Source organism: Panicum virgatum, chromosome 6N (genome assembly GCF_016808335.1).
Source record: "Panicum virgatum strain AP13 chromosome 6N, P.virgatum_v5, whole genome shotgun sequence".
In the NCBI taxonomy this organism is placed as follows: Eukaryota; Viridiplantae; Streptophyta; class Magnoliopsida; order Poales; family Poaceae; genus Panicum; species Panicum virgatum.
In genome coordinates, this window is record NC_053150.1 from 28362416 (window position 1) to 28387780 (window position 25365).

General features: G+C 43.6%; 2 protein-coding genes across 7 annotated transcripts; one reads left to right on the forward strand and one right to left on the reverse strand.

Annotated features, from left to right (window-relative positions):
* Positions 1 to 1406: 1406 nt before the first annotated feature.
* LOC120677388 lies at positions 1407 to 25365 on the forward strand. Of its 6 annotated transcripts, none has more exons than XM_039958543.1 (16): positions 1409 to 1910; positions 3990 to 4058; positions 4159 to 4260; positions 9062 to 9127; positions 9197 to 9305; positions 10007 to 10125; positions 10649 to 10696; positions 10953 to 11059; positions 12472 to 12546; positions 13846 to 13897; positions 14011 to 14576; positions 14846 to 15045; positions 15141 to 15261; positions 17531 to 17652; positions 24854 to 24959; positions 25054 to 25365. In XM_039958543.1, exons 1-12 carry the CDS (start codon positions 1497 to 1499, stop codon positions 14985 to 14987), a joined length of 1869 nt encoding a protein of 622 aa, XP_039814477.1. In that variant the 5' UTR covers positions 1409 to 1496; the 3' UTR covers positions 14988 to 15045; positions 15141 to 15261; positions 17531 to 17652; positions 24854 to 24959; positions 25054 to 25365. The 6 variants fall into 6 exon arrangements, with proteins under 6 accessions (XP_039814478.1, XP_039814477.1, XP_039814473.1 ...); XM_039958539.1 differs by having other exon boundaries at positions 1410 to 1910; positions 14839 to 15045; XM_039958540.1 differs by lacking the exon at positions 9197 to 9305 and having other exon boundaries at positions 1497 to 1910; positions 9982 to 10125; positions 14839 to 15045.
* LOC120678039 (translation initiation factor IF-2-like) lies at positions 21519 to 22967 on the reverse strand. The gene is made up of 2 exons (XM_039959201.1): positions 22905 to 22967; positions 21519 to 22091 (listed from the first exon to the last, which is right to left on the reverse strand). The coding sequence occupies exons 1-2, from the start codon at positions 22965 to 22967 to the stop codon at positions 21519 to 21521; spliced, it is 636 nt and encodes a 211-aa protein (XP_039815135.1).

Genomic DNA, 25365 nt, shown 5'->3' on the forward strand with positions numbered 1-25365 from the left:
GTAATCGGCTGCGCTCAAAAGCTCCTAGAGACGGCGAGGAAGCCCATCCCAGTGCAAGCAAGCTGAGTGCATGTGCCCCTGCTCGTCGATCACCGCCAACTCGTCCATCTGTCCTAACAAAAAGATTGATGGATCAGCTGATGGTTATACAAGAAATGGCTGATTCTGGACAGTTAAAGAAATTGATCGAAATGGTAGATAACAAGCTTAGAAAATTTTCAAGAATTTACAGAAGATGCCTAAGATAGTGAGGAACATTTCATCTAGTCAACACTAAGATCAATTAGGATCCTAAGAGGGTGATATGCTTAGAGATTGCATTCTTGATAGTGTGAGAGCATCCTAGTGTATTGCATCAATAGTGGTGAAGAGCAACTCTGGTGGAATCGAGGTGTTGAGCGACTCCTTGATTCAAGCTGGCTCAAAATCAAGAGGTTATTGATAGATGAGTGATTGATTCTTGGAATCCACCTCAACGTAGATTAGGGGTGACCGGCAAGTCATCGACACCACGGGATAAATTCTTATGTCAAGCTCGGTTACTTCTCTTACTCAATTTATTTCTTGCATTTACTTTGAGCGATTTATTTTACTAGAGCTTGTGTTGTATCTTGTCACTCTAGGTTGCAAATCCAAACAAGAGATAGTGTAGTATGACATAGTGTAGTATGATATAGGACTTTCTTTTGTTACAAATTAAATTTCTCTAGTATTTATGGTTTTAGTTTTTAAACTGTCTATTTACTCCTCTCTAGTCGGTGTTCTTGATCCTACAGAGAGCTCAAGAGAGAAGAGGTGGCGGTGAACGAGAGGGAGCGACTTCTGTCGGCCTCGGCTGAAGACTACTAGCGACGAAAGGTTATCGTTGTTACGGATAGCCACGGAGCGATGGGCCGAACGATCCAATCCACCCTACCAAACACGAGCTCGCTGCATTTCACAATGCAGGCCAACAACTTGTGCAGCCACCCAATCACCAACTACAACTGACAGAAGTGGGCTGAGCAGCCATCCAAACACGGGCCCAAATGGCTCCCCAAGCCTGGCTGCGGCTTTTTTATTTTTATATTTTTTAAAAATATTTTTTACAGAAATATATTTTCGGTTTCATATTTTACAGTTTTATACCCCTACCGCCGGGCGGTAGGGGTACCGGCCGCCCCCGCCGAGTGGTAGAGGTATAAAACTGTAAAATATGAAACCGAAAATATATTTCTATAAAAAACATTTTTAAAAATATAAAAATAAAAAAGCCGCAGCCTGGCTTGGGTTGGCCTTGCACTGCTCGTACCCAGGCTAAGCGCTGGTCATGGGTACAAGCTACCTACAAGGCAACAAGCCACGAGCCTACAGCCGCACGCACGAACGCGAATTTCTTGAGGCAAAAAGCCAAAATAATTCCTCGAGAAAAAAAATAAAAACAACAAAAACTGCTGCCTAAACCTCAGTCCCTCCAAAACTCAACACCGCGAAACCCTAGCGGTCCCGCGGCGGCGATGGCGACCGGCGGCGACAAGCCCCCGTCCCTCGACGCCGACGTCGACATGGCCGACCTCGCCTCGCTCGACGCCCCGGCCGCCTCATCCGCCGCTGCGGCCGGCGCTCCCTCCACCCGCTTCCGGCCCAGGGCCAAGGGCAAGCCCAAACCGAAGCCCGAGGCCCCCAAGCCCGAACCTCTGGCCGTGCCCAAATCAGAGCTGGAGCCGGATCCGGAACCAGAGCCGGTGTCGATGCCGGAGCCCGTGGCCGCCCCCGCGCCGCCTCTGGAGGATGATCGCCTGGACGCTATGGAGGTGGACGGGGCGGGGGACGCTGCTGGTCCTGGAGACGGGGCGGCGGCGGAGGAGGATTTCGTGGTGCGCGAGATCGATGTGTACTTCACCCCCAAGCCCTTCGACGACGACACCAAGGTAATGTCCAGTCCAGCTGTACCCTGTACAAGTCACTTGTTTCATTCTGTTATTGATGACTGGGAGAATGTCACTGCTCGGACTATAATGACCTGTGTAACTGCAACATTCAGAGTCTTGTCCAATCACATGTGTTTCCCGAGATTGGCTAAGCACTGGATTGCTTCCTGAGATTCTTTATAACAAATTGTTTCTTGCTCTCAAATTGTAATACACTTTAGATTGGAGTGTGTTGAAATAATTGGGAGACTGAATTGGATCATTCTTTTATTGTGGTGGCTTATTGCTGGAAACTTTCACTTAATAAGGTCGTTTAACATTCGACCACTGTTGCTGTTGTTACCATGCTAATATATCTGAAGTGGTACAGTAATGAACTAATGATCATGCTAATATCTCTGAAGTGGTATGGTAATGACCATGTAATTTTCTGTTTCAATTCTTGAGACATGTCTTTGTATTTTGCATTGTTGTATCTTTGTTCGGCTGAATGAGATCTTGGATTTAGGCAGATTTTGTGCAAATGGGGGATTCCACCTTGTTTTGTAATTTTTGAATGAAATTTGGATATCCTAAAACTCATTTGTTTTCCATAAACTACTATGTCCAAAAAGGCAAAAAAATTTCTTTGTACTAACTGCATAATAACAATTTAATAAATTTCATAGTAAGCCTTGGCGAAAAAAGTGGTCCACACGACTACGCAGCATAATTGATAGTCTTTGTAGGCTTGTAAAGTTATTTATTATGAGATTCCCATGGAGAATTTGTAATTCTACCTAGATCCACTTTCCTATTGTATAAAGCAGTTCTACAGTGAATAGAAGAACAAATTTTGTGCTTTTGAAGGAAGGTATATTTTGTTCTATGCTAGGCATTGCACATTCTTGTAATCTGATTCAATGGCTTTTTTGTTCCCTGTTGTTTTTCGGTCTTGGTCCCAGACTTAGTAGGACCAAGACCGAATACATGATGTGCGATTTCAACGCGACTAGGCATGAGGGGGGAGACGTTAGTCTAGATGGGCAAGTGGTGGTCCAGAAGGATACTTTTCGATATTTAGGATCGGTGCTACAAAAGGATGGCGACATTGATGAAGATGTTAGGCATAGAATTTCAGCTGGCTGGTTGAAATGGCGGCAAGCTTCTGGCATCCTTTGTGACAAGAGGGTGCCACAAAAGCTAAAAGGCAAATTCTATAGGACAGCAATTCGTCCGGCGATGTTATACGGTGCTGAATGTTGGCCTACAAAAAGGCGACATGTCCAGCAACTGAGTGTAGCAGAGATGCGGATGCTGCGGTGATTTTGCGGGCACACAAGGAGGGATAGAGTCCGGAACGAAGTTATTCGGGATAGGGTCGGGGTGGCACCAATTGAGGAGAAACTTACCCAACATCGGCTGAGATGGTTTGGACATGTCCAACGAAGGCCTCCTGAGGCGCCTGTGCGTAATAGGGTTCTTGAGCGGGTCAATAATGTAAAGAGGGGTAGAGGTAGACCTAAACTGACGTGGGATGAGTCGGTTAAGAGAGACCTTAAGGATTGGAATATCTCTAAAGAGATAGCTTTGGATAGGAGCGGTTGGATACTAGCTATCAATGTGCCTGAACCTTGAACTTATTTCTTTCGGGTTTCATCTCTAGCCTACCCCAACTTGTTTGGGAAAAAAGGCTATGTTGTTGTTTATTCTAGAGTATTACATTTTCTTTAACTTTTGAATTGCGGAGCTTATCAAGTAAGCTATTTTCCCTCATCTTTGCATGTTCATGCAGTCATTATTCAGAATCTATGGCATTGTACAAACTTGTATATTCTAGATTGTGGTAAAATAAGAATATACTTGTGCTAAACTTCTACATATAATCAAATTAGTTGGGCAATTAGGGCCTGCTGAAAAAGTTAATAGCTGACTATGCTAGGTTTATTTTTTTATCTGCCCCAAACATCCAGTAGTAACAGTTGTTTGCTTCTCTTCTTCATGATGAATTAAACTATAAATTCTGTTCTATTCTACCAGTTGTGTTTCTGTCAATATTTTATCTCTAAATAGTTGTTTTATTTATAATCTATACCACAGCTGTACATTATGCAATATCCCCTACGGCCATGTTGGCGCCCATATGAGTTAAATGAGATATGTGAAGAGGTACATCCCCAACTAACTGCATATGTTCTTTTGCTGTCTTGAATTTCTACTATTTAACATATACTTATCGTAATTAGCTAAAATATTATGAATATATCAGGTTCGCGTGAAGCCATTGAGTTCAGAAGTTGAAGTTGATTTGAGTGTCAATAAACAGAGTGAAAATTATGACCAAGAGGCACCTTTGGGACTGACAAAACAGGTAAGTTACTATTTGAATGTACTTATTTGCTCTGTGACTGACAAAACAAGAGTTGAGTTTGTGTTCACGTGTTGTTTTTTAATCTGATCAGTGTCAGTAAAATCTAATGTTTTTATGTTTAATGTTTGGGCTCTTGCATGATTGTCATTTTCTTGACGAACATTAGATTTGTTCTTATTTGTGTGATGGTTGCTTTACATGCGCACCATAGTTTTCTTCTTTACTAAGAACTTGTTGTTCTTGCTTCCATGACTATGTTTTTACTGTTTAATTTGTCCTCCTTATCTTTGTGGTTGTTTTGATTGACTATGAACTTTCTGCTAATCGTTTTGTAGGGAGCTAGGCAATGTTCTTACGGCGTTAAGGCGAGTTGTGGCGAGTCACCACCGCCTAGCCGCCTAGGCGGGCTAAGGCGACGCCTAGGCGGGCCAAAATAGGGGAGCGCCTTGTCGCCTAGGCGATGCCTAGGCGACGCCATAAGAACATTGGAGCTAGGCCCTCTCCTCTCTATTTATAGCACTAGATATACACTACTACACAGCCATAGTGACTTACATGCTAAGGCAAATACTTGGCTTGACTCAACTTGGTCCCTAAGGCAAAGACTTGGATCCTAAGGCAAAGACTAGACTTGGACCGTAAGTAACTTACATGTACCTACTGCACTACTAGTCAAGATTATTGCTAACATGTTTACACAATGTAACATCTAACTGCTGGGTGTTTGTTTTACTATTGCATAATCTCTGATTGGCATAATGTGAAGTATGCCAGGGTTTAGTTAGGTCCAGTTGTAACTTAGAGTTGGAGACAAAGATTAGCTGTGTTCTGCAGCATCAAGTAATATAGGATAAGAATCACTTATTGAGATTGAGTTTTGTATGATCCTGTGTTTTATTGCCAGACTCTATCGAAGAGAGGAGGCAGCATCCTTTCCACTAAGTAAGAAATACCAATTGATCCTGTTCTTGTGGTGCAGCAGCTGGTTGTCAGCGCCATCACATATTCACATCAAATGATTTCAGGGGCATCTAAACTTGTTGCACCACTGCAGGATGGCAATCGTATTGCAGCGCCTTCATTTTGTGCATTGATGAAATTTTATTTGCTTTAACCATAAATTATGTTTTGCGATGCTCTGTAGAAATGTATGACCTACATTTTTCACATGGTTTAGTGATAGTAGTAGTGATTTTGTTACCGGAGGGCCAGTTTGGGATACTTGTGCTGTGCTGCATAATCTAGATACCCAGTCATACCTCTTTTAGTAAAATGCTCCTATTTTTTTTTTACTTAAATGTTTCACATATTATTTAATTGTTTGATGGCTTGTGTAGTGTTTTCTTATCAACCGTTGTTCTATGATTTTTATACATAACTGGTGAAGGAGGATTGTTGTGATAGGCTTGGTGAACCAACATAAAAATCAACTTGTATGAAGATGAAATGGAACAAGAAAAAAGAACCAATAATGAACTAAAGGTTCTTTCAAAAAGCAACTATTATAGTGAACGCGACAGCAAATTAGATTCAGAGATCTGCTTACTTAGATGGCTATGGAGGTATTTGGTAGCATATTTTGAAGTATCTAGTGGCACAAGAAGACAAACATTCTTATGTCAAATAATTTTGGTTACCAGTGCTGAAATAGAAGGTGGATGCTGTTTTGTTGTTCCACTTTTTTTGTTCTATAAATCTCTGGTCATCAATACTTGACACTTTGTACATGCATGCGGATAAATTTTGTCAGTTTTGACTATGAACATATTTTGAGATATTTAGGTAAGAAAAATGCATATAATATCTTTTGTGTCTTTTATATGCATATTACTTCCCTCCAGTCAAGAAAACAGGGGTGTTTTGGACAGTGACAGAAATTGTAACTTCGATTACGATTTCCTATTTGAATATTTCTTTGAAATACAACAAAGGTAGATATTATCAAACTACTTTTCAAGACAAGTCTATGCATCTGATTTCAATCTATATTGTTTTAAAGAGAATCAAACTCTCAAAAATTTGCTGGAGTCATGACCAAAATTCCCAGTTGTTTGGTTGGAACGGGTGTGTTTGGTCCTTTTCTTTTCCTCTTGTTTTTTTTTTCTTTGGCTCCTTCCTTGCTAGCATGGTTATTATGGCGTTCAGGCGAGGTGTGGCGACCCCCCTTCCAGACGCTTAGGCGAGTAAGGCCCTGTTTGTTTGAGCTCTTGGGCTGCTAGCTTTTGGAATGTCCAAAATCCAGATGCCCCCAAAAGCCATAAGTTGGAAAGCTCATGGCAGGGTGCTTTTGGCTTCTGGCTTTTAAGAGCACGAGAACATTAGGCGCGCGATGCGCACCCTACCGTTTACACAATCAAATATAAGTAAATCAAAGGTAATACAATTTGCAATTAAACATAAGTAAACCGAAGGTAATGAAATGTGACAAATGTCATGCCTGGTATAGGATAAATTCAACACAAAATCACAGCATATGATAATAAATACATCTTTAATATGCTAACATTTGAGCAATGTGAGTACACTATCCATCATTGGTAGGGGTGGTAACGTATCTTGGCCCTAGTTGTCTCTTCACAATCCAACTTGGCCCGTATACTTTTTTAGCTCAAAATTGTATAAGATTAGAGCTCGGCCCTTAGATTATTTTTAGTCAATTTCAAGGCCCTTTACCACCCCTAATCATAGGTGTCTATCCGGCATTGACGCATTGTAGTGTGTAAATAAGCAGTAAGGAACTTCCATCTTCCTGCATAGGGCTGGAAGCCACACAACAAGCTCAATCGGATCCAGTCTTCTTGTCAACAATCTGCGTACCATTATTTGTAAAGTTTCAGCATTCATTTCAGACAACCGTTGATCAAATCATCAAGCTCAATTTATGAAAACATACTTATCCAAGGCGATCCTTTCCTTTAACAATGCAAGGGACCTCCATCTTCCTGCACAGGGCTGGAAACCACACAACAAGCTCAATTGGATCCACATCATGAGCGATGACAACAAGCTGGGCTTATTCTGGAGAAAAAAAAAGAAGATTCAAATCAACATTGTCAATACTTGTTGTGATGAAAGTGTCGCCTTTTATTAGCATGTAGTCAAGTAAAACAGAGTTTGAGGTAAATGCAAAAGTGCCAAACACGACAGCATTATCGAATTGGAGGTTTGGATGAGCTGGGTTTAGTTATGATTTCCAGAAAATTGGAGGGCTTTTTTGCAAAATACCCAAAGCCCTGGCTGAACGACACGCGTCCCCTTTTGCTCATGAAGCGTGGAGGGGAGGCTCGTTTAATCAAGCGCGGTGAGGCGTTGCCATACTCATATCCTGACCTAGGATGAAGCAGCATAAATATACCTTGTTGCTGTCAGTTCTGAAGCCGAGAGTAGCTAGTAGCAAAACTAAGCAAAAGGCAGCAAGGTTCAAGCACATGAATTAGCCATCAGGCACACATTCACACAAAGCTGCCTTGTTATATAATATGTATGGAGCAGAGCAGCCAATGTTGTTTGCATCCTACCGCAGGCAGCATAGCAGAGCAGAAGAGGGGAGAGGAAGAGGTACCTGTGTACTGATAGCAGACCACGGGAGGACGAAGAGGTGGAGTGGACGTTGGAGCAGAGCGCCTGGATGTAGACGTAGGCAGACCGGATTGGTCACAACAGGAGGGATGGGAGCTGCTGGACCAAGGTATGGGCTTTGCTGGACTGAGGCCCCACGGCGCTGCTGAGGATTTCGAGAGCTGCCACCCTCCTTTCGTTTGTCCTTCCCTCTCTTAATCAGCATGCGGCACAGATGGGGTCGTGTTTGGAGGTGTAGGCGCATGATTCCTGCGCATGCACACGGCATGCTGCTCTCGCCGTTTCTCCCACACACACAACTCATTTGGTTCCCGGGTGCGCAATTCTGCGCCTTGCCTTTTCGCACGCGCGCAACTCTGCGCCATGCCGCAAACGGGTGCCTAGCCGGATTGATTAGGTGGCCTAAGTAGCACTCCTCAGGTCCTGGGTTTGACTCCCAGTGGGAGCGAATTTCAGGCTGAGGTTAAAAAAAATCCCCTCGCCTTCCTACATGCCAAAGCATATGGAAATAGGTCCCGGCTCACCCCGGCCCGCTCTCACACGGGTTACGGTATGGGTTATGGCGCCCGTGTAAGGGTGGGCAGGGGTTCGGGGGTTTTCTCGGCCTGCGTGAGGTCTTCTTCTTACATTAATGCCTGGGGGGCGGCTTGCCCCTTGCAGGTTGAGTTTTTTTCTTAACTCTGCGCCATGCCGTTTTCCCCAGCACGCAGAACTGATTTGGCTCATGCAGCGTCTGCTGGGGGAAAAATGACGCCACATCGAGGCAACGACTTTGAATGACATACACGGGGAGGTCATGGAGACCGCGACACCAGGATTGAAATTCCGCCCGGATGCCAAGGCGATGACTTAAAAACCATGCTTGCTAGCTGTTGAATGTTGGGTATCTGGCCTTGTTGTATTCTGTTTCTTTCTTTTTATATGAATAATAGATGATCTCACTTAGGAATTTAACAGCACAGTTCCGACTAAAAAGTTTAGTTTGTGAAATTGTGTTTTCAAGGTGGTGCCTGTTTTAAAATTGCCAAGTATTTTGACCAACGGGAGTATGTTGAAACATAGTAAACTTTAGTTCTGCTAGTTAAGCTAATATAAGATTCTTCTCTAGCACTTGTGGTGGTATCTTAATTGGGTAGTAGTTCTGCTGCCATTCAAATAATTTTCTCGTACATTTGGTCATATCTCATTGATATTGGGTTTCTGTCCTTTGTGTTGTTAACAGACACTTTCATCATCAAAGGCAGAAGATGTTTCTGATTATGCGGTTGGAATTCTTAAAGGCAACTTGGTAAGTACTATGACAGCTTCTGTGATTCTTTGGTTGGTGGACAAATTGCTAATGAGTAGGTAGCTACAGCCTATGGAATTGTGGCAGTCCACACTTAGGTTGGATATTTATGGCAGCAGCAGTGAAGCAAATCCTAAATGTTTGATACTGCTCATTTTGGCTGTATTAGTAGGGACAGGTTTGTGTTTTTCCAGTGTACTCCCTCCGTTACAAATTATAGTTTAATTTAGCTTTTGTCTAAGTCAAGCTTCTATAAATTTGACCAATTGTATAGGAAAAACCAATATTTACAACATCCAATTAGTTTTGTTGAGTCGGCCATGAAATATGTTCTGAATTTCTGATAGTGCCTTTGTTTGGTACTATATATGTTAATATATTTTTCTAAAAAATATAGTTAAAGTTAGAGAAGTTTGACTTAGGACAAAGCTAAAGTGAACTATAATTTGGAATGAAGGGGTTATTAAGTTGCTGCCTTGCTATCTGAATAAGCACCCAGGTAATGTAACACCTGACTGCTTCATTAATCTTGTATTCCCATTTCATTTGATATGTTCTGTCGCAGCTGATGTAATTATAGTTAATTATAGTTATTTACAATATTGCTGATTCAATCTGTACCCCTGAACACTCCTTTTCCCAAGGTACCTACACAGTTCCACTGGTACACCTTCATAGCTTCTTGACCATTATATCTAGCAATTACTAATTGTAATTGAAAACTTAACACATTTTCATTTTGCCTCCATAGAACTTTTTGGCTGGTTGCTTACTAGGCAACACGGACTAATCACTAACATTAGATGTTTATTTAGTATGATGTTCTGTGGAGTCAATCTTGCTTTATTTTACAGATTCATTTGAATCATATTGATGCAGTGGTGCAACTGCGACCATCAATGTCACATGTAATTTCTGGTCGAGCATATAATAGGCAGGCTTTACAATCTCGGGAAATGAATGGTGGTGCTAGTGGTTCAAAGGCTCCATCTCGTAAGGTGTTGCACAAGTTCTGTCTGTCAGATTTAGTAGCATTTATTGCTCTAAAGGTTTGCTGGCCTTGAAATTAAGAAATCAACTAGTTTGCTGTTTTATACATGCAAAATCTTCTCATGTCCAATATTTATAATGATTATGTATAGACCATCTGAATGAGTCTAATTGCCTGCAATTATGATCCAGATGTTCTGTTTGCATTGGTGTAGGAGTTACTCATCATTTGCTTATTTTGATCCAAAATGCCAAGGAGAATAGATAAATACAGTCTTGGAATATGGTACAACATGTTTTGCCCTCGGTGTTTCTGATAAACCTTCTAATACTGGTTTCCCTTACTATTGTCAGCATTATTTTTTCCCTATATTGGCTGCCTTCATTTTTTTGGTTGATGAGCTTCCTACTTTCTGTTGTGGTTATATTGGTCAAGTTGCATGTAAGAGGAGTGCCACTATTAATAAGAGTGGATTGAACATGGCTTCTGGTGTTATGATGTATTCATGATCATATATCTTGTGCTTACAGGGAAGTGAGCGCCCAGAAGATTCCAAGGACCACACAGAAGATTCTGAGGTTAGATATAATGGTACCATTTATAATTTTTACTTCCTTAGAAATTTGTTTGCATTAGCTAGTCTTCAGAGATCACCTTTGTCACTGTTATGTTCTGTTTTACCATTTCTACTGAGCGATGGGTCATGTAATGTTGTGATTTACATGTGTTACTCAAGTTTGCTTTTGGTAGCTATTACAAAAGTTCAGTCTTTTGCATTCTTATTATGCACCTATCTGTTGTTCTGTTATTGACATAGTACTTCTGTTGTTCCAGCCATGGATTTCTCTCACGTACCAACCAGCAGGGAGTAATATTGCAACCAAGTACCATGATAAGATGATATCAAATGAGGGTGTTCCTATTGATTTCACAATGAGCAAGTAAGGGTCTTCATCCATGGGTTTTCATATTGGCTTCTAAAAAGTGGTTCAATTATACTGCAACTCTGTTTGTGATCATTTCTTTTTATTAAAAGGATATATGTACACACTAGAACACATAGTACATAATTAATATAATATTTGATTTGGAGCCTCACTAAAACTGTAGTAGTATGGAAGTACCTTTTAGTCACATGTACAGTTTAAATTTTCATAAATGTGGATAACGAAAGTACTAAGGTGCATAACATGATTTCATTTTGGGAGGGTTAAGGGTAACTTTAAAAAAATAGCACATTTGCCAATATTTAACCAGATTAGATCAAAATTGGCATAAACTAGAAACTGATATGGCCTTGAATTGTAGCAGGGGAGTGCTGGATTATATTTATTGTTTGCAACAATTTTGCCTAAATGGATCCAATAATATTAATTCTATATTGCAAAAAACATGAAACTTGTTTGGATTTTTTTTTTCTATTCCTGTTTGCTTGTCAGTTTATTTCTAGCAAGATACGATTGCTGTTGCTGTGTCATATTTTGTTGTAAAAGACAGGCTGAAAGATGGCATGACACCTAATGCCTCAATACCAGTAAGCAGGCATTAAGATGGGTTAGTTGGATGATGCGCCAATCAAGCTCTAGGCAGAAGGGTAGTTCCTTGTGCCGAGGCTGGTAGGTGACTGCCTTTTAGACCAGCGGTCACATTGGCTGGTTCCGATGCCGACTTCCCTAGCTAGGACCACTTTGGAGCACTTGATTGTCAATGTATGAATAGGAACATATGACTACTTACTTTTGAATCCTATGAAGTTAACACAGGAATTGTTCACTTGAGTGTTTGATTTGGCACATAATGGACAAAAATGAACATACAATTTTGAGATTTGTAGTTTCAGTAGGTGATCAAGAGTGTTGAACCAAAGCTTTCAATGTTTATAATATTGAGATAGTGAGACTGCAAATAGTGCATATGCATGCATGGTATGAAAAATAATGATATTATTTTGTCCACAACAGGTTTGGTGTAGGCTAGATATTGACCTTAACAAGATATGAAAGCAGAGAATATGTGAGTAAAAAAATAGCAATATTATGAATATCATAGCTCATGGTTTGAGCACACGGATAACGGATTGCTTAGTTTCATGCGCTCTAGATAATTAAACATTACAATCCTTCAAGTCTGTCTTTGCTGCATCCTCTCACTTCATATTGGTTGTAACGAAAAGAAATATCATGAAACAGTTTACTAGAACTGCAATATCAACATTGAGCATTTAAATTTATTTCGTTGGCATCTTATGTTTCCTTATTTGCTTGTAATTGTTGTTAGGGGTAATGTGAAGTTTTAATAAACAGTCGCCCTTTACCTACCTTGCCAGCACAACTGATCCTGTCTTATTGTTCAGGTCTGATTATGTAATGTCCTTGTGTCCTGGAGCCTCAACTAGCAGCAAGCATATTAACAAATGCCAAGCAATAAGGTGCAATGCACATCATTTCCCTATTCTCCTTGTGGTTATGAGAAATTGTTAGTGTTTGGTGGACCAGCTCATTTTATGATTATACTATGGTAGTGGTAATATTTAATTTCTCTGAGTGTTCCTTTTCTTTGATTTTATGGAAGGATTACCTCTGCATTTTTTTAATTAGTTGATTACTCCAGCTCCAAGAATTTTTGGAGAGGGTCATCCCTAGATCCAGTCATGACAGGCAGCTCTCCTGCCTGTTTGATAAAAAAAAATTCTAGCTCCAGAAACTCTTAGAACTGGAGCTCTGGGAACATTAAAGGTGTTTAGTTAAGCAACTTTACTATTATTTTGGATAAAATGCATTTTTGAATCATTTTATTTTATCCTACAAACTCCTAAATCCTGCATGGAACTTGGAGCTGGAGCTGTGCCAAACAGGCTCTTGGTGTATGGTATGTATAATGTTGTCTGCACTCTGCAAACAACTAATTGACGAAATTAGGTGACAACAGTAAGTAGGAGGTATTATGACACCCTGTCAGGACCCTGTTTCTAGTTTTAAGAGGCAGGACGGAAACAGCTTGGAGTGAGGTGCAATGGAGAGTTGATAGATCTAGACTGGGTGACTAATGGGTAAATGTCTTGCTCAATTCTGAACTGCGAACCACCTCCTCTTGTTATGTAGAGGAGCATCGTATCAATCCAATCTGCTGTTCTGCTCCCTTTGTCATTTGGTCATTAAAGAATGCCACTTTGGATGTTATTAAAGCTACCCCCAACTTTCACTGATGGGTCATGACACCACATCATAGTATGCTGTATTCACATCTTCTATCTGATAATAGTAAAAATTGAAGCATTCCTATCCTATGGTCACTATTTGTGCTCCTGGGATTCATTAGACAGTAGGTTAACTACTTTATATTAGACTGCCTCAAAAAAAAAAAACTAATTGATATTAGACATACTAGGGTTACTGTTATTTGAATTTTGATTTCAGACATATTAGTTGAAGAATATTTGTATTTCTCTGATTGCTTTTTGATATTTATGAAGATGTTTCATGCACTCTGAATTGCGTGGTATTATTTTATTCCCCATGGTTGGAAATTTCCGTTACTAAGTTTACAAGGCATGCTACAGAAGAACCACTTAATTTGCTACATCCATATTTAGCAACAATACTATCTTGCTTCAAATGTGTTATTTTGCACTTTGTGTTGCTTTTCTTCCACTTCTTTCTCTGATTATTGTCACTATGTCTGAACCGTACAATGCATTTTTAAAATTTTGATCTGCATTTCATAACAGGGAGATGCTTTTGCTACCACTTGAAGAACGCCTGAAAAAATGGTTTACTGAGGTTAGATTCAGACACCTGTTTTAATGAATAATTGGAACTCTAATGAGTTGAAAAGAACTGGTCAATATTTAAAGTTGTATTCTACTTTTTTTATGTTAACCTGTTTAAAATAGGTTTCAGAAGTAAACCAATTTGATGCTCTGAAGCACCTTGCTCCTACCTATTCAGAGGAAGAAATCCTGAAAGCCCTTCCAGACTATGCATATTTGGTGCGTGGTTTATGGGTCTGCAAAAGTTCTTTGTTGTTTGATGATGGATATGCTTCCAAAAGAGACAGAATTCTTCTCGAATTTACAAAAAGGGAGTCCATCCCTGAGAAAATTCTACAAGTATGGATAAAACCGGATGACCTTAGGAGGAAGAGGATACTGATTCCATTGTGTAAAAGACGTGGAGTTCTGAAGGACTATAAATTTATATCCTCAGATATGTCCTTTATAAAACACTATCCTCACATAGTCAATGAACAAGAGTCTGCTTGGTCCACTCATGAGATGAATCTTCAAGAGTCTCTTGAAGTGTCCAATAAAGTGGCATGGAATACCAGGAAATCGACCAGACCTAATGTTGATTCTAAAGGGCCTAATCCAAATACAAGCAAGGGTAGGGATGGCCCTGCTCAAGGAAGTGATGTGCTGTCTGTTTTGGGCACTGTTTTCACTGCCAACAAAGTTCGCAGGTCAGTTCTATAAATTCACAGGTTGCCCTGTTTTTTTAAATCTTTTTTGGTTCACAAAAGTTTCTCGATTCAGTATCTTGTGACTCTTTAGAGTAAATTCATTCATAGCCAGTTCTCCTTGCTTCCTGAACATCTTTCACTTCATACTACATCTTATTTACTTTGATATTATATTAACAATGATTTATGTGCCATTACATCTTGGATAGGTTCCAATTAACTGTAAGTGGGATACAAAATGATCCATACATGTTTACTGCAGCATGCAGGCAGTTGTTAAAGACTTGCGTCAGTTGGCTGCAAAATATGCTTCCAATAGAAAGGATGGATCAAAACTGCAAGCTCTGTCCAATGCTGCAAAATCTTGTGCATCGCTTTCTCATGATGAGCTCAAACACTCAATATCTCTAGTTGCTGCTGCTGTTCATGATGTATTTGTTGCAAAGCCTGAGGTGAAGGTATCTCTACGGTGAAGCACTGATGCTAATATGAAAATGCATTAAATACCATTTTGATATTGACATGATGGAGCTGTACATTTTATTTATTGAATTTTTGCTACAGGAACGTACTCATTTTTCTCTTCCGTAAGAAAGAACCCAATGCAACATTGACCAAGCAGGAAATTCTTGCTACTGCTGCAACTTATTTAAAAAAAGAGATTACTGATAGGGAGTACCATCAGGTGTGGAATGAAATCACTTATTGCTTTTTATGTTGCTCCATTATTTTACTCAACAAGTCCAGTACATTAATTAAAGCTGTAGGAATTGTCAGTGATGTTATAATGCATGATATTACCACGAGCTAGGCATCCCATTTTTTCACTGATGAAGATGCAGTAGAAAATTATTTGAAACAAAGCAACTGAACTCCAAGAAGTCCAAATCACATTTTTTGAGGGAGAGTGGGTGGGTGGGGTGAGTCAATCACATATCCATATAACCTTCAAGTTAAATAGTTGCATTTCACACCTCATATCCCTCGCATCTGATGCACAATTTGGAACCTAGAACCACAGAAATTGCACTTAATGCACCTTCTCTTGATTTCTCTCACCTTGGGTACTAGGTGCATGGTTCGTTTGGTTTGTGAATAGGTTCACAGTTTGTTAATTAAAAGTTGGGTACCTTAGGGGTAAACCTCTTCTGTTCGTGAATCAGGAAATGTGTTGCGGATTGGGGATGGGGTTCTCAATTCAGAATTATGTCTGATGAAATAGTAAACATGATGGTAGAATGTATGGATATTCAAACACAAGTGATCAGCAGCCCCATAGATCCTAGGAAGGCCATGTATGTATTAAGAAAGGAACTGAAAAATGTATAATTCAAACATACATGGCCAGCGAACCTTGATCAAGCCAGCCCAATCAGGCCCATCATGCCTTCTGCTGTTTCGCTCCAGTTCCACTCCCCCGCTGCCACGGGCAGTGTTCAACAAGGCGTTGTTCCGCGCCCGCCTAGGTGCGCTTATGAGCTGGGCGGCAGGGTACTGCCTCGCCCAGGGGGTAGGCGGTACTTAGGCTGAGCCAGCTTGTCAGTGGCGAAAGAAGGGTCAGCTGTGGTGGCTGTCGTGCAGATCTGCCCAGGCAGCATGCGTGGCGAGGCAGGGATGTCGGGTGCCGGCGAGGAAGGAGGGAAAATCGAGCGGAAGCGGCGGCGGAGGAGGTGAGAGGAGGTGATGTCGGGCGGCGGCTGAGGAGGCGGTGGCGGCGGGGTCGGGGGTGACGGCGCTCGGTCCTGGCGGGTCGTGAGGATGAGGGTGACCGAGGGAGGGTGACAGGCGAACTGATAAAGTGGGGGAAGGGTACTGGCTGTTCCGACTTGGGCTTGGGCTGCTCTAATGGGCCTTTCTGTCCAATGCTTGGCCCATTAATCTTTTTTGAAGTGTATGTACATATTAAGCAGTGCCTAGGAAACACCTAAGCTCTAGGCGGAGGGTCACTGCCTGGAGAGTGCCTAGCGACTTGTTGAACGTTGGCCACGAGCACACAACATGCTCCCATGTCCCACATCCCCAACACACAGCCATCAATCTTGTTGGTAATCACTATCCAGGCCACAGTGAAAACCACTGCAATGGAGTTGGGATAATGATGTCCATCACAACAACGACACAATGGACACAAATACCGCAATTGGATGCTGCATATACCATTGCATGGTGTTGTCACTGCGACCTTGATCTGCTGCAGATGGTTGCAGATGGCATGCATAACTGCCTCTTTCAATTATCCCTACCTTGTTTTTGTTTCCTTGTCATTTGATGTGTTTGCTACTCTGCCACTCTGGTGAAAATCAGTTACATGAGTACCACTTTGAATCACAGTAAGCAGCTTCTTGGTGTGATTCTGGTTTAGTGTGGCTGGGTGTGGGTTTGCAAGGGCTCTTCCCCCTTTTTTTTCTTCTTAATATAATGATACACAGATCTCCTGTGTGTTTGAGAGGGAAAAAAGATCACCCTGTTACATCCTAAAGCCTTCATACACTATCACCAACATGAGAATTAGCCTATATAGTAGTGCATGTTGGTGGGGATATGTGACATTGTTGGTGCCTTATCTGTGAGTTGTAGCCTTATTCTACACTATTGAATATCCCTAGGTATGAGTTTACAATAAGATAAAATATTTGAGTGTTAAATGCAATTTCGATTTCTTTTGTACGGTATGGGAGACGCCATAAAACCATTAGTATAATCTAGAAGGCACTTGACTAGTCTTTAAACTAACGATGTTTTGTTTCTGGTAAAAGATTACATGGCTAGGTCTGTGTCGCAGTATATGAGGTTGCTATCCTTTGTTTGCCAAAGGATTGTGCTTCAGTGTTCTGATAGTAGTGTTTCTTGAAAAATGCATGTTTTTGTAGTTGTGGCTTTTTGTTAGCAACAGGTTTCATGCTATATCAGCTTGTTCTAATGTTTAGAGTTATGACATGTTTGGTTACTTATAGGCCGTGACTGAGATCTGCATTTCTACTGAAGATGGGCACTTGGTTTTGAAAAGTGGTGACGAGCCCTGAGTTCACTATGATATACCTTTTGAAGGTCCAAGATGGACTTCTTTACCGGACAGGTATGCTTACTTCTATATAGATATAGAAATTCTAGTTCTTAACCAATTTAATCTTGACAAAAGATGAGTAGGATGGTAATGAACCATGTCATAGAAATATGTTACCTGAATCTGTAATATTGACGACCATTTGACCTAATTTCTTTCGCCATAAAATGGAAGCGAGACCTTACCTGAACATGGTGTCAATACTTATGGTTTTTTTATTATGAAATGGAAGGGAGGTATCACCTGATGAGCTCTGGCAATATAGTGAACGTTTTTACAATGTCATCAGGATAAGGTGACCAGCAAATCATACAATGTTCAAAAAGGCGCTAGGCGCTATCTAGGCTGTGACCCACCGCCTAGAGCCTAGGCGGGACTAATCGGGACTAGGCTTTTCAACTTTCAAGGCATTTTTCTAGGCGGTGCCATATACATACATATACCTTGCCATACACATCATATGCCTCTAAAAGAAAGAAAAGCAGAGAACTAGTAGGCCTTAAGTCAAACAGTAGGCCCATCAAAGCAGCCCAAAGGCCCACCTCGGCACCTCCCCACCTTATCTCCCCTCTCCTCCTCGGGAACGCCTCGTCTCCTCTTGTCCGACCCTGCCTCCTCTGCCTCCTTTGCGCCTGTGCGGCCACCCTTCCTCCACCTCCTCCGAGCCTGCTCCTCCTCCACTGCGCACCTTCCCCTACTTCCTCCGCCGCTGCCCGTCCCCTGCTTCCCTCCTCCTCCGCCTGTCACCTGCCTTCTCCTCGTGACCTCCTCCGCTGCCCATCCCTGCCTCCGCCTGCCGCCTCCGGCCGTGCCAGCGGCCCGCCTCCTCCCGGCCACGCCTATCCTCTGCCTACCCCCTTAGGCGAGGCGGCACCCCTCCTCCTAGCGCATAAGCACACGCCTAGGGGAGCGCCTAGCAATGCCTTTTTGAACATTGAAATAATACAAGAACCAGATTTTTACCAGTGAGTACATGCAGCTACAATTGAACAACTGGAAACATGTGTTCGCTGATCTAGCTAGTATGTGTAGGTGTTGTGTTTAAAAAATTGTAGGAACAAAATCATTGCAGCTGGTGGGACAATTAAGATATGGATGTGGTTATGTGAACCTCTGATGTCTCTAACCCTTGTTACCTGGACCACTAGGCCAGCACTTATGTGTTAGGTGACATGCTGGCTACAAATGGTGACTACAGTGGCATGCTTGGCTGCAGATAAAACTGGCTATAGCCACTATCTATAAAATTTGTAGCGGTGCTGCTGAAAATAAGCGAGAAATTAAATGAGCAATAATAGTGCTTGTAGAATAGAGAGCATTTTATTTGTTTAGTCAATAACTGATTAATTTAGCCCATAAAATAATAACTACAACACAAAGAACAGCAATGAAACCTAACTTTGGAGTGCCATAAGAATCTACTCTACACACCACTGGACTTGTCATCAAGATTTCATGTATTTGAGTTGATATGGTTGAGTTGATGGCTTCAAGAGCTAGGTTATAGGATGACAACTTTCAGTAACGAGCTCTTGGGCATCCATCTTGATCATGGCACTCAGGCCATGCTAGTAAAAGCCTTGATGTCAGTCTTTGAAGATGAGAAAGCAAGTAGTCATGATCTGAAACATGATAGCTCAGTCCTCAATTATGATCAAGAACAAAGCAGGTAGTTGGGCGTCAGATTGAAGGCCTGAACACTGATAGGAATGAGCATCTCATCTATTGCCATGCCCAAAGGGGCAGATGAAGATATACAAAGTGCAGATAGCACCCTAGACTAGTATATGTATATATAGATATACAAAGTGCAGGTAGCTATCTACCATAGACTATATAATGAAGAGGACCAACATCCGACATCAAGAACTTATCACTGTGGTGTTTCTTCACGAATTCAATGAACTAAGAATCATCACCTATGATGATCATCTCACCAACATAGAGAAGCAGCGTGCAATCACAAGGGTAAGAGTGAACAAAGAGAGGAGGATCATTGTCATTAGATGTAAAACCAGCATCAATGACAACAGAGGGGAAGTGCTCAAATCAGGTTGAGGAGCCTGTTTGAGGCCACAAAGAGAGCGTCATGGTCACTAGGTGTAAAACTAGCATCAGCGACACCAGAGGAGAAGTGCTCAAACCAGGCTCGAGGAGCCTGTTTGAGGCCATAAAGAGAGCGACATAGGTGGCAAACCATACTAATTGGGACAATATACCTTGGAGGTACCTAAACCTCCTAACTCAATTCTCCACTGAGAAAGACATTCTTGACATCAAGCTAGAAGATGGACCCATGTTGAATAGAAGCAGCATCGAGAAGAGTTTGGACAGTGGTCACATGGGCAACAGGAGCAAAAGTTTCATCATAATCACAACCGTGTTCCTGTTGAAAGCAACGCGCTAGCCTTATAGCGCTCAAGTGAGCCATTAGATCGAGTCTTGATCTTATAGATGCCAAGTACTAGTGCGCTCCATAGCAGCAATCTCCTCAACCGTGGCATGCTGCCAATCCGGATGAATAACAACCTCTCGGTAGGTGGTCGGCTCACCAAGAGCAACAACGGTGAAGCCATAGCCCTTCGGAGGACGTAGAGCACCACGATCACAAAGATCATACGAAGACGGCCACGCTGGAGGAGGTCCAAGGAGCGAGGAAGAAGACTTGAGAGAAGATGGAGGTGGAGACCTTGTGCGTTGACTGTAGATCTCGGTGAACTCATGAGCATGCATCTCCATGGGAGAAGGCCTAAGGAGTGACGAAGAAGACTCAGGAGATGGCACATCTAGTGGAGGTAGCGATAGTCCTTATGCTTCATACTGTACCAAATAAAAACACATTCAATTGATTGTGTAGTTAGCTTGGTGCGCTCACGTGGAGGAAGAACAAAGTAGGCACACGAGAAACACCGGAAGTGATTGTAGCATGGAGGATGACCAAAGAGACGCTTGTAGTGAGTACACCCTCAAAGAAGAGGGCTGCCTGTTAATGCAAAGAGTTAAATACACCAGCGGCCCTCGAACTTGTCCCCAGGTGCCACTTAGGTCCACGAACTCGCAAAATCGAAATCTGGCTCCCTGAACTTGTTAAGTTGTGCCACTTAGGTCCATACCCTTTCAAAGGTCATGAATATATGCAAAAAGGCCCTTGAGTTTTATCGTCTTCTATCTTCACATCCTTGAGGGATAGAAGGCCAGCCCCCATGGCGCTCGCGACCGGCGCCCTCCCTGCTCCCTCTCCGCGCGGAGGCACGACGCGGGCCGGCCGTCGGCGCTCCTCCCCCTCCCTCGCCGGCGCTCCCTCACTCATCGCCGGGGCCGGTCCTCCCCCTCCCTCGCCGGCGACTGGATCGGGGCGCCGCCGACCCTCTGCCCCCTCCCTCCCTCAGCCCCCTCCCTCCCTCTCCGCCCACCCTCGCCGACGCCGTATCTGGAGTGGCGCGCGGCCGGCCCCTCCTCCTTTCCTTCCATGGCAGGCGGCCGGATCCGGAGGCGCCACGGCCGCGCCCCCTCCCTGCTCCCTCTCCGCGCGGAGGCACGACGCGGGCCGGCCGTCGGCGCTCCTCCCCCTCCCTCGCCGGCGCTCCCTCACTCATCGCCGGGGCCGGTCCTCCCCCTCCCTCGCCGGCGACTGGATCGGGGCGCCGCCGACCCTCTGCCCCCTCCCTCCCTCAGCCCCCTCCCTCCCTCTCCGCCCACCCTCGCCGACGCCGGATCTGGAGTGGCGCGCGGCCGGCCCCTCCTCCTTTCCTTCCATGGCAGGCGGCCGGATCCGGAGGCGCCACGGCCGCGCCCCCTCCCTGCTCCCTCTCCGCGTGGAGGCACGACGCGGGCCGGCCGTCGGCGCTCCTCCCCCTCCCTCGCCGGCGCTCCCTCACTCATCGCCGGGGCCGGTCCTCCCCCTCCCTCGCCGGCGACTGGATCGGGGCGCCGCCGACCCTCTGCCCCCTCCCTCCCTCAGCCCCCTCCCTCCCTCTCCGCCCACCCTCGCCGACGCCGGATCTGGAGTGGCGCGCGGCCGGCCCCTCCTCCTTTCCTTCCATGGCAGGCGGCCGGATCCGGAGGCGCCACCTCTCTGCTCCCTCCGCCGGTGACCGGAGCTCGGCGCGCGTGAGTGCGGGCGGGCCTGCGCGAGCTCGGCTGCTTGGCGGTGGGGCAGCTGCGGCGGGCGGAGGCCACACGACGCGCGGCGTGTTGCCCTCCTCCTCCGGCGCGCGTCCATGGCAGAGCGGCGCGGCGCGCGGGAGGCCGGTCGGCTGCGGATGCTCGCCGGCAGCAGGCTGGGCGCAGGCAGGGCCCTGGCCCCAGCCTCCCGCGGTGGCTGCTCGGCGGCGGCGTGGCTGTAGGGCAGGTGATGGGGCGGCGCCGCTCTGGACGTCGGGGCGGGAGTGGTTGCCGGCGGTAGGAGCAGCGTGGCGGATTGAGAAAGAGGTGAAAGAGATGAGGAGGATCTACATATAGAAGATGATAAAATTCAAGGGCTTTTTTGCATATATTCATGCCACGTGGCGCCACATCAAGTGGTATGGACCTAAGTGGCACAACTTAACAAGTTCAGGGTGCCAGATTTCGATTTTGCAAGTTCGTGGACCTAAGTGGCACCTCGGGACAAGTTCGAGGACCGCTGGTGTATTTAACTCTAATGCAAAAGACAGTTGCAGAAACAGCATCAGCCCAGAAGTGAGGTGGAAGCTTAGAGGAAAATAGGAGGGCACGAGAAGTCTCTAGAATTTTTAGAAAGAGTATCCTCATTAGCAAGAAAACGTCGATGTGCCTTAGAATGTACACTTCGGCGGAATCAGCTCGGAAAGCAATGGGAAAATCAAACTGGGTGTGAATCATAGTAGCAAACTGCTGGTAGATAGACAAGAACTACTCACGAGATGACATAAGATAGATCCAACTAAATCTAGAATAATCGATAAATATGATATATTAGAGTGATCACTTTTTGATGGGAAGAGAGCACAGCCCTTACACTGTTACACAGAATCACTATAAGGTTTGCCAAGCTTGCAAATCGCATAGTGAAGAATCTCGTCATCAAAAATAGTACCTAAAACACCACTACCAACACGAGTAGAAATCCTCAAATCAGAGATATGCTCGAAACGATGGTGCCACTGAGCAAAAGTAGTAGTGGAAGTAGTTGACACGACTGTAGGAAAATTGGATGCTTGACTAGTCAGAGTGGTCAAAGGAAGACGCAGCCAGTCAAGCTCCCATGGGCATTGAGAGTCATGACACCGAGGCCTAGCCCTCACCAGAAGCCCTGTATGGAGATCCTGAACATGGGAACAGTCAAACTCGAATGATGCGACGGCCATGATCAGTGATCTGACCAACCGGTTAGATCGGCTGCATGGTCAGCTGAGGAAAATGAGACAATAGGAACATGAAAAGAATATGTGGAAAGAACACCTCGACCAGAAACTGGAAGAGAGGTGCCATCAGCTGTCTGAACAATAGGTCGATCAACACGAGACACAAATTGGAATCTAAAGTCATATGGAAAGACACACTAGAGTCAAGGAACCACTTAGATACTACACTTGACGGAGGTGGTGGCGGTGGGGAACCAGAAGCCTGAGCATTAGTGCTAGAGGTTGAAGAAGTATTGGCATTGAGACGATGAAACTGTGAAGATCTCTTGCTGCAAAGCAAAAACTTAGCGAGCGGTACTGGACCATTGGACTCTCCTAGATGAGCCTAAGCCTTATTATCACACTATTTCTTATGACATACACCTCAGTGTGGCAAGCCTTACCACAGTAGTGACACATGACGGATGTCAGAGGGAGTAGCCCCTGTCGTCGAGGATAGTGGCAGCTGTGGTTGAGAAGGGACAATGGGCAAAAGGGGAGCTTGAGCAGCAAAAACAAAAGAGGATTGTGGAGCCATGCTCATGCAAATGTAAACATCCAAAAAAACCAAAAAAGCTGCTAATACTTCAATATCAAAGAACATCATCGCATTAACAGCAGTTCAACGAGGTACACATTCTCAACCATATAAATAGCCTCCTAGCACATGGATAGCCTCCCAATCCCAGATCGACCCGTATAAATAGACGATTCTCAACCATAATCGATAGATTGACATAGGCAAATGACTTGCCCTTCAATTCGAGCAAGTTCCCCAAAATTTTCGTTGATTTCTCGAACAAAACCAAAACTTTCCCAAAAAAAAAACCGATCTTGCACACATACACAAGAAGATGCCACCAATGGAGAAGAGCTGAGACTTGAGCAGATTGAAATAGAGGGGCTAGGAGGCGGACTGGGATAGGCTTATATGAGGGTGGCGGTTGGGAAATTTCACCCCTCCTACACGACCACGTTAGGTGTTGCCCGGTCACGCTTGAGCAGGCTTGTGTTTTCTCCCACTTCGCAGCGCGTGAGCATGGCCTGGGAGAAACGATCTATATTTTCATTTCCCTGGATGCAGTTTTTTTTGCTGTTTTAAGAGCAAGTACTATAACAGGCTGAAGGTAGGTTGAATGCTTAGGTGAAGGAGAGAGTAGAGGAGAGAGAGGAGAAGCGGGTTGCAAGCTTACAACGGTTTTGACACAAGAACCAAGAAACTTTGTGAGAGAGATAAGCGGGTTATATATTAATGGCAAAGAGCTAACTATTGTACGAGTAGACTGAGAGATGAACTGCAAAGATTCTTGCAGCTTGCTGCTGGCTGTATTATTAATCTTGCCCTATGGGTGCGGGTCTAGTTGAAAAGCTTCTCCAGGCTGCCAAGCTAGGTCTCCTGCACCTGTGGGCCTGGCTCGGAAGCCGTGCAGCCTACTAAACGCACCCTAAGTGGCACTACACCTTTGTTTCCATTGCTCTCTCATTCTTGTGTTGTGCTTAGGTATGCTAACTAAAACTTTCGCTATACAAAATTCCCTGAAAAGTTCGAACTTCATGCTAGGGAAAAAAACAAGTCCAAAATGCAATAATTGATTTGTGAAAAGCAAAAGCAAGTGGCTGGTCTGTGAGCTTAATTAGTACATTACTGTTACTGCTTAAAGCATCCAAATAAACTTAATTGTTTTTTATTGCCGAGTAATGCTGCTAGCTACTGATTGAAATTGATAAACGTGATTATAACTGGACTACCTTTCTACCTAGAATTTTTCCAACAATAGGACTGCAGCCGAAAATTTTGATCAGCTGCAAATTTGTCAAGAGATGCTAACCCTTGTGATTATTTTTACCAGGAGTCTTCTTAACTGACAGCTGGAAGATTTTTTGGGCCTCATCATATTACCTATCCTGGTTACATATTTCTTGGTGTTATACAATATTGGTCGATCAGCTTTTTGGGTATGCTGTTTCTAGTTTATTTCTATCTGGAATTTATTTCTCCTATATGGTGCTTTAATCCAATAACTGATTCTTATTTTGTTTATTTGAACAGAGTATTGCAAGTTCTGCAGGGTTAGCAAAATTTAGTACATAACCAGTCATCTGGTCTACATAGCTAATCATTAGTCAGTAGTTTCTGCCACTTATAGACCTTGACCTTATCATGGTTACGGTATTCCTTACTTGGAAACAAGATTACTGATGAAGCTTGGTAGGGTTGTGCCGAATTTGGAAATGGCTGCTGCCATGGTCGGAATAACATTTTAGCTAGTTAATATTGCGTTTTTTTTTGCTCTTAATCCTCTCTGTTGTGAACATATCATTGCACTCCAGTTTAAACTTCAATTGTTTTTAATTCTGATTA